A 14,058-nucleotide genomic window follows, 5' to 3' on the forward strand; every position below is an offset into this window, starting at 1 on the left:
ATAATCCGCCAAGAACCTTCATTTTCATGGCAGAGATTGAAACAGCATAGTATTCTTTTTATTCACATGAAATTGGGACATAGAGAGTTAGCTTTTGATTCAAAGCCAACTGTCAACATCCTTTCTCCACCCTGCCAGCGAGTTCAAGATAGAGCGAGCACTCATCTTTTCCCAGAACAGAGAGATTGAATCAAATTCTTAATTCGGATTTCCAAACTTTACATCACAGATAATAGTGAATCTCTATAATTACATATGCTTCTCCTTGGTGCTGCTGCATCAGAAAAAAAATTATTGTACATTCTGCAAACCCTACTGTTATGTCCATTGGTCTTGAAATGTAGAACAACAATGATGGTGTCTCTCAGAATGTGAATTTGGTGATGATATTGTCGAGATGAATGCTATCTAGGACCTGAGACTTCTTGAGATGACATGTAAGAGAGAGAGTTGTATGAGCTGCTAGTGTTAGTACCCGTTGGTTGTCTGTACAACCTTAGCTCGTTCTGCTCGTTGCTTTCTCCAAATCTAGACTCCTCGGTGAATCTCCGTCCGTAGAACCTCAAAAAGTTGAGCGATTCTATTCTCGGTTCTCCCAAAGGCATTACACCTTCTAACATTTTGACCACATTGGCCATTGAAGGCCTTAAGTTGGGTTCTTCTTGCACACAGCACAGAGCAATTCGCACGAGTTTCTCTACCTCCTGTCTTGAAACCCTGCCCATCAGCCTTGGATCTGCCAGCTCCATGTAACGTCCTTCCTCATGCATGTTTAATGCAAATAGGGGGAAGTAAATTGGTCTTTGCCCAGATTCTACCGATGAAGGAGATGACTGGCTGTTCCTCCTGTTACTGTCAGTCCCTGAATTAGCACTCCTCGCTTGAGAGGAATTCTTCTTGCCTCTTACGATTTCTAGAAGCACCATTCCATAGCTATATACATCGGTTTTGTCTGAAATTGCCGAACTTGTTAGCCATTCAGGAGCTAGGTAACCCCGAGTGCCTCTAAGAGTTGTAAACAAGTTCGATTCTTCAGGACTCAACAGCTTTGAGAGCCCAAAATCAGAAATTTTCACCTGAGATTTGTCGTGCAAGAGAATGTTCTCTGGCTTGACATCACAGTGAATGATCTTGTGCTCACATCCAGTGTGTAAATATGCCAACCCTCTCGCTGTTCCAAGAGCTATTTCATATCTCTCCTTCCATTCCATAACAGGTTCACCATGAAAAAGTGCGACATCCAACGATCCTCGATTCATATACTCGTAGACTAAGAATTTCTGCCCTCCTTGTGCACAAAACCCCTTCAATCTCACCAAATTGATGTAGTGAATCTTCCCGATAACCGAAATCTCTGCCAAGAATTCTCGTCTCCCTTGTGCTCCCAAACAAGTGATTTTCTTCACTGCTACATCTGTCCCATCTTCAAGGGTACCTTTATATACTGTACCAAATCCACCAGAACCAATTTGAGTCTTAAAACAATCTGTTGCTTTTACAAGATCTTCATACTCAAATCTCACCGGCAAACCAGGTATGGAAATAAAATCCATCTCTTCCTCAGCAGACATGGAATTACCACGGCCCAACTTTGAATTTATGCTTTTACTAATCCACCTTCTCTTTATCCGCCTTCTCCTCAACCAAATCAGAAATGCTACCATGGCGATGACCATAACCCCTGATGATGGCAGCAATATCGCTGCCAAAATGGGGAAATCTGATTTCTCGCTCTCCTTAACACCTATTTGAGTTCCCACAACAATAGTTTTAATGTATCCTAATCTATCCTTATTCGTTGGCGAGCTCAATTTTGTTGTCATGGAACCTATTTGGTTTTCGATCACGTAACATGAGCCAGAACCCTGGCTGTAGAAAAACCCCAAACAAGAACAGTTGCCAGAACACAGATTCATACAGGCAGTTAGATTCACATAATGTAAAACAGGATTGGAAAAGTCATTGGAGAAATAATCCACATCAACACCCAATGGCGAATACTTTATGTTGGTTATATTCGGCTGTGATCCATGACAAGGACCTGGCAAAGCCAAAGATCCATCCGTTGGCACACAAATCCCATTGCCGGTCCTGGGATCACCGTGAAAACCCGGTGCACACTGACATGTTCCTCCATTAGTACAATATCCAAGCTTCCCACATGTAAATGGGATTCGGCAGCTATCATCTGGAACCTTGAATTCTTGCTTGCTTGATCCACCTGAACTAAATTTTGAAACACTAAAAACCCCTCTAGAATCCAACTTCATGATACGAAAAGCCGCTGGGTTGTCTACAACATCACCAGAACCATGCAACGCAATTCTAAATACAACTTGTGCACCATTTTTTCCCATCAAATACACTCCTGTATAATTCATCACCATGTACTCAATATCCCAATTAGTATTCCTGACAACATTAGTTGTCATTGATAGTTCCCAGTAATTCATCCCATTCCACTGCAGCATCGCGTCGTTTTTTCCAACTACAAATGAATAGCTGCCCTCAGCTAAATCCCCATTTTGATAAGAGGCCACCAACGATTTTCCAACCTTTAATTGTTGTCCAGCAACAATCACGTCAGCGGGGAAATCAAAACTTGCCCACACGGTATTGTTAGCAGCGTCGAGCATGACCAGGTTGCCAGATTCAAGCAGCTGCAGAGAAGAAACCGGAGTAAGATTCCGCGGCGTTGACCAAATGGGTTTCTTCTGATCGTTGAAAACAGTCATCCCATCGCTTGAAAACTGGAATTCAGACGATTCTGAAATCGGGGTATTGCGATTCGCAGACCAGATAACAGCTCCTGAAGAAACGTGAACAACAAGAAGGTAGAAAGATCGGTTTTCGGGTTTCAGGTTAATTATCTGGGCCTGGAATGATCCGTCACGAGAACCCAAAAATGCACCCGAGGAATCGATATAATGGTAGTAAGTAGCCGTGAAGTTTGGGCTAATTGAAAACGAAACCGGGGCGGACAGAGCTGAGGGGAAGAGTATACAGAGCAAGAAGATGATGGCAATTCTTGGGCTGGGAAAAGAAATCAAAAGAAGCGGAAGAGACCAAGCAACGGTGCCGGTGGTGGCGGAGGACTCCATGCAGTCGCACAGCGGAGGGGGAAGGAGGAGTTCGATGGCGTTTCGTGGAGTGGAGTTTTCTTGAATTTTCTTCAAATTTGTCAATGTTTAGCCTCATATCATTTGATCATGGTGGCTGTAATTTTTTCTTGGGGTGTTCAAAAGGAAGGAAAAACGGCTGTATATTTGTGTTCCTTTTCTCTGGTTTTGACCAAGTTTGTGGGTGGTGGGGGTGGGGTCGATTCCCGGTGGTCGCCGCCGCATACACGGCGGTGCTGGCTATTAAGGCAGACGCCACTCGGTGTGCGTCTGTGAATACTAAAAGAATCTTGTCTGCTTTGGATGCTTTTGTGTCTGTTTGGTATCTATCTTGATAAAAATGTATACAATCTTCGCTCATAATAAATACATAGATAAAATTACATTATTTCTGTGGGTTTTTTTTTGGGTTTTAACAAAATCGGCTTTTTTTAACAAAATCTAGAATGATGGTCAAGTTTCCAAATTCCAGCTTTACAAAACTAAACCAGTTTAGCACTTAAATTTAAGAATAAATAAATGATTTTCCGAGCTCTGAAAAATATATACGTAATCGAGATCAGTGTATTCAAGTTTAAACAAGATTGAACACAACGAACTTTTTAAAAAACTCTCGATCCAAACACAATGATAAGAACTTTCAAATCCTTAACTTTCTCGACGATTCTCTAAACTATCAATTGTCACAAGTTGAAAGAAAATTAGTTTATCACAATTAAAGTATTGAAATGAAAAGGTGGTGCTAGCGGATGGAGGTTGTGACAATAAATTCAATTGGCGATTGTGTTGAAAGTCAACCGAGACAAGAAAGAATTTATTATTAATTTGTTATATTATTATCCCCAAAGTTTTCAATTTGGGCCATCAAATCATAGAGTCAACATGCCAGCAACCAATAATGTTGTTTGTCCCACTGCCGCGTGTTTGACCTTTCTTTTGTTGGCATATAAAAAAATATATTATATTATATTATATACATACTTTATTTAGAAATATATAATAAATAATAATTTTCACATGTGTACACATTGTCACGCCAGTCGTAAATTCAAATTGACCACTCTCTAGTCTCTAAGTCGTTTTTTATTCATTTATATTTATTAAAAGTTTGTACCCAGATATGAAACATAACTGAATTTTTTTTACAAATATTAGATTTATAAATCATTTTTTTTTCATATATAAATATATATATATATATATATATTTCATCCAATTAGTGAATGACACATCATCGATGCTCACGAAGGTGTGCACGATAGGTGTGCAGGATATCAAAACTGTATATTTATAATCTGTATACTATACATAGTATGTTTTGAACCAAATTTCTCATAATTGATGTAAATATAATAACTAGTTAATATTAAAATATTTTTTATAGGTTGTTGATACTCACGGAAAATTTAGGGTCCGATTCCAACAAGTGTCACTAGTACAGACGTAGGTTGCAAAATTTTTCCGAGCCTGAAATCACGAATAAGACCGTTAGAAGGGGGTCAAGAGGGTGTCCCGACGCTCAAGTCAGAGACTGAAGATATATGAGGAGCAGCTAAGGTGCTGATGAAAACGATATAGTGAATCCATGAATGAGACATCCAAACATGATATTTATAGGAGAATACATGAGTCATGATTGACTTTCCATCTTGATTGGAGATGGGCTATGGAGGCCCATATGTGGTCTGGGCCTATATTTCTCTTAAATATCAAATAAAGTATGTCCGTACCAATCCGAGTTCGACAATCTAGGCTTATTGAATGAATATCTAGAAGTTATCGATGAAAGAGTTAGTCAAATCTTTTTTTGTTTTTATCCTTTATAGAATTGATTGAATTTGAATCGTTTCAATTCATAGTTTTTTTTTTGTTTTTTTTTCTGAAGAAAAATTTGTGGACGTTATAAAATAAATAAATCATTTTGCAAAGAATCCTAATGTTTGTGGGCTTTGCTACCGTTGTATTGTTGATTGGGCTTAAGCCCATATATTATTGTATGTCGTATAAATCCAAAAGATGTACTGTGTTTATAGTTGTCGGTGGACCCTTTTCCACTTTTCTTCTTCAAACGAAAGTAAAGGTTATTTTCGGAAATTGCAAATCATATATATTTTTAGTAGGTCTTTTGTGAAGGCAAGTCTCACATATTTTTGTCTCTGAGACGAGTCAACCTTACTCATATTTTTAATAATAAGTAATTTTTTTAATATAAAAAATAATATTTTTTCATGAGTGATCAAAATAAGAGCTCACAAATTGACTCATGAGACCGTTTCACAAAAAAAATTGTGTTAATTTAAATTCAAACTTCAAATTAAACGAGTGAAAGCTTGATCGATCCAAAGAATTTAATTTACATGTATCCAAACAAATGCAATGATTTTAAATATTAGGTAAAAGATATTTTAATATAAACAAGGTTCTTTATATAAACTAGTTACTCTACACACGCGATGCGTGTGTGTACAATTTTTTTTATCATTATCGATAGATTAAAATGAAATTTGACAAATTATGGAGAGACTAAATTGATATTTGAATGGTTGAAATAAAAAAATTAAAAATAAAAGTGTGTGTTGAAATTTAAAACAAAAAACAAAAGTAAGGGTAAAATTGGAAAAAAAAAAGTTGGTGTCCTCTCTATGTAGTTATTATCATGTCTTCACACTTAATAATATAGTATAGATGTCCGTCTATTCCTATATTCACCATATCCTTCTATAAATACATAAAAACAAATTAGTAATACACCTATTATAATTAAAAAAAATTACTTCCTTTTCCCGAGTGTCGTATAATTGAGGTCGATCTAGATATGACAATGAGACGGGTCGGGGGCGGGTACGTTTGTCATTTCCATCCCCGTCTCCGAATTCTATCCCATCCCATACCCATCTCGATCCCCGCTTTTTCAGGTTCGAGAATCCTCAAACTCGAAACTTCGGGAATCAATTCCCATCCTCATCCTCATTTTCGTTTCAAAAATATTAATATGGCAAAACGATGACGGATTCGGAGATTTTTTCAAACAAAAAATTATTATTATTTATTATTATTAGTGATAATATTAATATTAGTAATAATAATATTATTAATATTTTAAAAATTAATAATATTATTATTATATTATTAATACTAATAATAATATTATTTTATTATTGATATTATCTTAAGGGATGTGAATAGTAATCTCATACCCGCCCCGAACTACATCGAGAATTTAAAAAAATCCATGAACCCGAACCCGAACCCGAAAAAATCGGGGATCCCCATCCCTGTATCGAGTTTTCCCCGTGAGACGCCAAACTCGTGGGGAAAGTTGTACTTGGGGGCGAGCTTCTAGCTATCAAATATGGAATCCTACAACTCAAGGAGCATAATCTCACTTCGACTATCATAGAAACAGATTCACTTCTCGCAAAGCAAGCAGTATTGGGAGAGGAAGAATACCTCGATTACGAAGGATTATGGATTTCAGACATCAAAGAACTGATGAAAAACGTAACAGTGGATAATCTAGTTCATGTCAAAAGATCGGCTAATGTAATTGCTAATGCTATAGCTTCTTTTCTTCTTCCTCTCCTACACCATTTAGTTGGGTGAATGGAGAGTTCCTGATTTGGTTGACAAAGCTTGTAAACTCGTAAACTTTTTTCTACATGCTCTTATCAAAAAAAAAAACAATCGAGTTATTTTTGTTTAAAGAAATATATCTTTAATAATAACACATTGTATATCATATAATAAAATTTGAAAATCAAGTCTTGTAATTTTTTTAAAAAATAAACAGTGAATAAAGCTAGGTGTTGAAACTTAAAATATATAATAATCTTGTAGTAAAGCAAAAAATGCAAGGCTAAAAAAGTGAGAGAGATCTAGAATTTTCTCATTTAAATGTACAAACTGTAGTATGTGTGGTTTCCGTATACATATTCATATATATATATATATATATATATATATATATATATATATATATATATATATATAAAATAGTGTGGTGAATTTCCTATCTAATTAAAATATTAAGCTCGCATATATAATAATAATGATGATGATGATGATGGGTACAAGCTCAATATAATTATTTAATCCAACTCGATTAATTATTTGTTGGATTAATAAAAATAAACCCAATTTAATAAGCTTAATTCAATTAGTTATTTGTTTAGTTTTAACATTATCTAGTTCCAAAATTTTGGATTGTGATTGTGAAAGCTCAAGCCCATTAAGCACTCCTAAAAATCTATAAATAGAGGAACTCCCACACAATTCAGGATATGCTCTCATTTTTATAAAATTCCTCTTGTTCTCTGAGTTTTCTTTGAACTGCTTACTGACTTGAGCGTCGGAGTGTCTACGTCGGGAACCCTCCCGATGCCCATTTGACGAGTGTTCGTGATGTAGTTGACGTCCCACAAATTAACTTTGTATTGTCTACATGGATCCGTTTACCAGCAAGTCTACTTGATTCATTTATTTTAGCTGCATCAAATAATAATAATAATAATAATAATAAATTTTCTATCAAGGTCATCTTCATAGTTTGTCGTATTACTAAGAATCTTTTCTAAGTATACAATTTGTCAATTTTTGAAGAATTATATATATATATATATATATATATATATATATATTTAAGTTATAGAACTTAGAAACAATTTGACAAAAAAAAATTACAGAATATAAGAAACAAGAAATGATACTTTGTTAAAAGTCAAATTATATAATCGGGCATGATCACACCCACTTAGAATAATGTACCTCGTTTCCTCATCAACACATCAAGGGAAAACAGCATGAAAGATTCCTTCAATCAAGAAAGGGCCTGCAGAAGATTACGATAATATTAGAAAATTAATAACATTATATTAAAAAAATGTTTGTATTAAGTGTGCGCGCGTTTGTGTGTGAAAAGTTATAAAAATGTACGATAAATCAACTAAAATATTAGAATTTTGATCTTATAACTATGAAAATCATATTAGATGTGAGTGAAATTTAATCAGTTTATTATACTAAGAACGAATTTTAATCAACTAGATGACCAAAAATCTATATATACCAACTTAATTAATTTTAGAATTTTCTGCTTTCACGCAAGAAGTCATCATATCTGACAATCAAATATGAATGTTTATATATATAATATATATTATATATAATAATATTTTGAATTTATTCAATATTCAAATGATGTAAAAATCAGGCATCACGATTCATTTGTCGTTGACATTTGGATTCATGAACACAAACAATTATTACATAATTGTGCGAATGCATGTCAATTTGAGACGATGATGCATAAAAGTTAAAATCTTGCGTCATAAATATTAAATAAAATGAACAAAATTAATTAATTAATTAATCTATCTTACTAGATTTTAATTCGTAAAATTGTCAATTTAGACAATGATGGAGGAGAATATTACATGTTTTTTTTTTTGTCAGAATAATGACTTTGCAAGTTACTACAAGGCTAATGATTTTTTTAAATGTCGTACAAGAGTTCATGGAAATATTGATAATCGATTTGAGTTTTATGTCACATGTGTATATGTGTGCATATATGTAGAAGTGAAAAATAATAAATACAATATTTTTTTTAAAAAAATATCACCTTTCTTGATTAGTTGGCCTTGATAGCACACCAGAACCAACAAACATTTGACGATACAATCTTATAAATTCTAAAATAAATTTACAAAAGATTCTAAAATTGATATAGTAAGAAGTATTATAAGATCAAACACTTGTCACTTTACCAAAATTTACAGTTTAAGGTAATAATACAACTCTAATATTTTAAACCATCCAGCAGCTCAAACAGCATATTTCGATTGTTCTATCGGATAATTAGTGCATCAAACAGTGACTATATAGTTAAAGATTCCAATGGATCCACATAGAATGAGGGCAAAAACTTGTGATCTCACATGTCGTATTTTATAAGACGGATATCTTATTTGAGTCATCCATGAAAAAATATTAATTTTTATGCTAAGGGTATTGCTTTTTATTGTGAATATTGGTAGGGTTGACTCGTCTCACAGATAAAGATTCATGAGACCGTCTCACAAGAGATCTAATCTAGAATGAGTATCATCATAATTGAACCCGATCCGTTTTAAATTTTATTATTCACTACCTTCCTCTCTTGGACATTTTTTATAATATGAGATTTTTTGTAGGTTTTTTTAAATTTATTTATTTATTTTTTAAATCTAATTTTAAATTATTAAAATTAATAATAAAAAAATTATAATTATAATTAAACATTTGTTAAAAAAACGAATGGGATGATTTGGTTGTTGTAGATCAATAGTTATAATCATATTATTTTAAAAAAAATCATTAAACAAATTAAAATAATCTTAGTCTCTTAATTATGTGTCTTTAAATATTTACGCGTTATTTTTTTAACTTTATATATTATTTTTTAATTATATTTTAAAAATAATGTGTAAGCTTTTAAATTTTAATTATATATAATTTTATTGTATATTTAAATATTCAGATATTTAATGAAGTAAAAAATTAATATTTCAACATCGCCAGCATGTAAACAAATGCGACGACATTTTAATTTGCTTCGAAACATTGGGTTCTGGACAAAAAGAAAGAGCTCGCAAAGGAGCCAATAAAATCGGCGGCTCTTTAAATAATTTTTAATCTCTCCAAATTTTTTCCTAATAATTCTACTAACGTATTTAACCAGACAATTTGAAATGTAAAATTTGAATTATTCGAAAAATCGCTTGTGATTAGCTAAACTTCGATGGGTGAATTTGTAATCTCGATTTTATATTTTGTTAAATTTCAGTCTCAATTTGTTATTTTTTTTCCATAATTTTAGTTTTTTTTAAATGTGGAGTCGGTGAGACATTGACGTAGTGCAATGTTACATCAACATTTTCACCGTAAAAGGAAATAAAAAATCAATATTTGAAAGATACATTGAACTAAGATATAAAAAAAAAATTACAATATAAATGAACCAAAATGGGAAAAAAATTATAATTGTCAAAATGATGGATACATTTATGTTCATATGGACGCAGCTATTATTGACATTTTGCCATGAATGGCGAATGCGTGCAATTCCAGCAAATATGTTTTGTTTTTGAGTGGTTCTCTGTGATACCGTCTTACGGATACTAATCTGTGAGACAGGTCAACCCTACTCATATTCACAAATAGAAAGTAATACTCTTAGTATAAAAAATAATACTTTTTCATTGATGACCCAAATAAGATATCCATATCACAAATATGACACGTGAAACCGTCTCACACAAGTTTTTGTCTTTGTTTTTTTTTAAAATAAAATTTCCAGCTAATTAATTTACATTTTTTAAAAAATATTTACATACCGTAGGAGACGACATTAGCAAATATTGGTAAGAATGTGATATAAAATTTTACTATAGGCATATATAGATTGCAATATATAGTAAATTTTATCTTTAAATAATATCATTTCGTGATAATTTTTTATATGATAATTAATTATCTAAAACTATTTGATCCATTAATTAGGGAAATCATTATACGTGATAATTTTTGAAGTAATTTTTTGGGGGATAATATTTCGGTTAATAAAATTTTAGATTAATTTAGTATATGGGTAAAAAAATTATTTTTGTAGTGGCACCAAAAGACCAATAATGATTTTTTTGCTTTGTAGCGCCTTCATCTTTTATCAAATAATAATAACATACATTAAAATATTTATAAACTAATAATACTTATACCATGATATGTTATTAATATAGAGAGTTATTAGCGACAAATTTAAAATTTATTATTTTAAAGAATACTTTACTAGAAAATCCAACATTTTAAAATTCGTTCAGGGATGAAGTACCCTCAAATCTATATGAGTTTAAATCATTAGATAAAGTAGTAGTGATGCCTTGGAAAGGACTTGAGTCATCTTTGAACTCAGACAAGAAGGGAGGTGTGAGACCCGGGGTCGAAGAGGACGGGGGGTGATCGTCGGTGCCATCAGTTGCACAGACAATGAGCGGCTCCTGGCAGGCTTCTAGGTGGAGGGAACATGAATGAACCGACCCACACTGGAATGAGAGGGATTCCGAGACTGTTCAATGTAATGGACTGTACAGTTGAAGAGGGCTTAAAAGATTTTATTGGTATTACTCATATCACGAATGTGCATCTTCTTTTCGGTAGCTCGTCACATAAGAACTCTAAAGTTAAGCATGCTTGACTTGGGACAATTTTGGGATGGGTGACCTCCTGGAAAGTTTCTCAGAGTGCGTGTGAGTGATGACATAAGCACGTTGGAAAGACTCGTCTTGTTACAGTGAGAACAGTCGTCGAATATTGGGCGTTACAGGAGGACCAACACCGTACCAGTCCACGGTTGGTCTCAGGAAACAAAGAGGAGACCAGAAGGAAGTCATCCTGGGTAAACAACCTCGGGCATGCAACAATCCAAGAAGCATACCAGATCACTATGGACTCATAAAAGTATGAGCTCATATTCTTGGCCAGATAAGAAAGTGTTGAGTGATATTGCTTGGGTAAAAAAAGTATTTGGCCAGGCAGGGAAGCCGTTGACATCCCGAGCACTTACAACACTTTGGAATCTTCCTTATCTAGGCAATGTAGAGTACCCGAGAATATTAAGTTAAATGATCGTGGACTCTATCAACGGGTAATCGAGGAGTCCGATCCATGTTCTAGTCCAGGCCACTCGAGCTCATCCTACCAAGTCAAAGGTATGCACAGTACAGGTCAGGTCACCCAAGCTTATCCTACCCGATCAAGAATACTCACAGTAGATGCCAGGTCACGCCACCTGAGCTCACCCCAACTTGGTCAAAAGTACTCACAGTGCAAGTCAAGCCACCTAAACTCATCATACCCAGTCAAGATTACTCACAGTAGATGGCATACAAAGCCATCTGAGCTCATCTTACTCGGTCAAAGTGCTCATAATGCAGGTCAGACCACCCGAGCTCATCATAACTGGTCAAGATTACTCACTGTACAGCCATGCCGGAACACCTGAGTTCATCCTACCTGATCAAGAATGCTCACAGTGCAGGCTAGGCCAACCTGGCTCATCTCATCAAGTCAAAAATCTTCACATGAAAAGTACACATCTTTGTCTGATAGATTGCCCACCCAGTTCACTCAATCGACCCTGACAACATCATTGACGTCATGTGTGAGAAATCAAATCTACAGAAACTCGACTCAAAGGGATCCATTCGGAAGAGAGACTATTATAATGAACTCATACAAGCCCGAGCTCATACTCTTGGCCGGATAAGACATGGTTGAGTGAAACCGCCCAAGTAGAAAATGTGTCTGGCTAGGCAGGGAAGCTCTTGGCATCCCTGGCGGCTGGCATCCCAAGCAACCCAGGCTCATCTCGTCAGGTAAAAAATATTCACACAAAAGTAAACATCTATGTCCGATAAATTGTGCACCAATTCACATAATCGACTCGGACATCATCAAGAAGCCTCAATGAACTCAAATGGAGAAACTATATACGAAAGACCACATTCAGGGACTTGAGAGTTGAGACAATGATCAACGATCTCGGTTACCTAAATAAAATGGACGTCGATCGCTTATTAGATCATATGAGTGAACGAGATGCATGTTTAGAGTTTCAAATCTTATAAAATCATTATTTTACTAAATTGTCCTAATTATGCTTGTAATTTTAGAGAATTTTTAATTTATGATTAGTGGGATTCCGAAAAATTATTGTCTCATTAATTTATCGAAATTATTAATTTAGTAAATCGTCCAAGTTGGAACTGAGGAAAAAATATTATTTTAGAAAACTATTAATTTATTGAGTATTATTTATATGGAAGAGTCTAAGATAGCTAACTTTGTTGTTATTAAATAGTAAAAATATAACTTATTATTTTTAAAATTCTATGAATTTAACCAGGTCGTTGATATTCTTCGTATTTTTTTATTTTGTGGGTCAAATATTTTGACGTGTGTATATTTTAAATGAGTAATACTACATGTACAATAATTTATGTATTATAAAAAATTCAATATAAAAATTTTATTTATCAAATTTCATGTTACATTAAATATAAAATTTCACGATATAATATTAAAATATTTCGATATAATTATGGTAAATATCATTATATAATATATCGATTTTATTTAGAAATACTGATTTTAAATATGATATTATATTTTTATTGTATGTATATAATGTTCGGCAAAAACTTGTGTGAGACGGTCTCACGAGTCGAATTTGTGAGACAGATATCTTATTTGGGCATCCATGAAAAAGTATAATTTTTTATGCTAAGAATATTAATTTTTATTGTGAATATGGGTATGGATTGACCCGTCTCACAAATTAGTATCTGTGAGACGGTCTCACATGAGACCCACTCATATTATTCAGCCCAAAGAAGTTGGGATTCATGGGAGAATCTCAAACCTTAGATCACGGAATGCTACACTGATCAATTAAGATTCTCTCTATCAAAGCATGTGATTGCCAAGATACAGTTGTCACACACCCTTGAATAGTTATATTATATATATAATTATATATGTATATAACTTTGTAAGTCACGAGTATTCCATTTTAATTAGAATTAATAAAATGACTTCAAAAATAAAATCATTTGTAAAAATATTTTTATCAGACAAATTAGGAATTATATTTCCATCCTTTGTATTTGAATCTTGGTGATTCTCATCCGCTATCTTATCAATTTTAGTCATATATATTTCATTTTTTGAAAATTTTGTCATTTATTTTACAAATTTAAGCTCCAAATTGGAGGGGGAAGCAAAGATAACTTGTTAAAATAAAATTTAATAACACAGAAGACCAAAAATTGCAAATCGACGCATTTTAGTTAGGGGTGATCACAGTGCGTTTTACGGTTTTTTTTTTAAAAAAAATTCAAACCGA

The 14,058-nt window shown here is 33.6% G+C and overlaps 1 protein-coding gene across 1 annotated transcript; it reads right to left on the reverse strand.

The window, feature by feature from the left end:
* Positions 1-185: 185 nt before the first annotated feature.
* Positions 186-3,432, reverse strand: LOC140806011 (G-type lectin S-receptor-like serine/threonine-protein kinase At5g35370). Its single transcript, XM_073162439.1, has one exon. It carries the CDS (start codon positions 3,099-3,101, stop codon positions 405-407), a length of 2,697 nt encoding a protein of 898 aa, XP_073018540.1. The 5' UTR covers positions 3,102-3,432; the 3' UTR covers positions 186-404.
* Positions 3,433-14,058: the final 10,626 nt, after the last annotated feature.

Source organism: Primulina eburnea, chromosome 11, assembly GCF_022965805.1.
Source record: "Primulina eburnea isolate SZY01 chromosome 11, ASM2296580v1, whole genome shotgun sequence".
Lineage (NCBI taxonomy): Eukaryota > Viridiplantae > Streptophyta > Magnoliopsida > Lamiales > Gesneriaceae > Primulina > Primulina eburnea.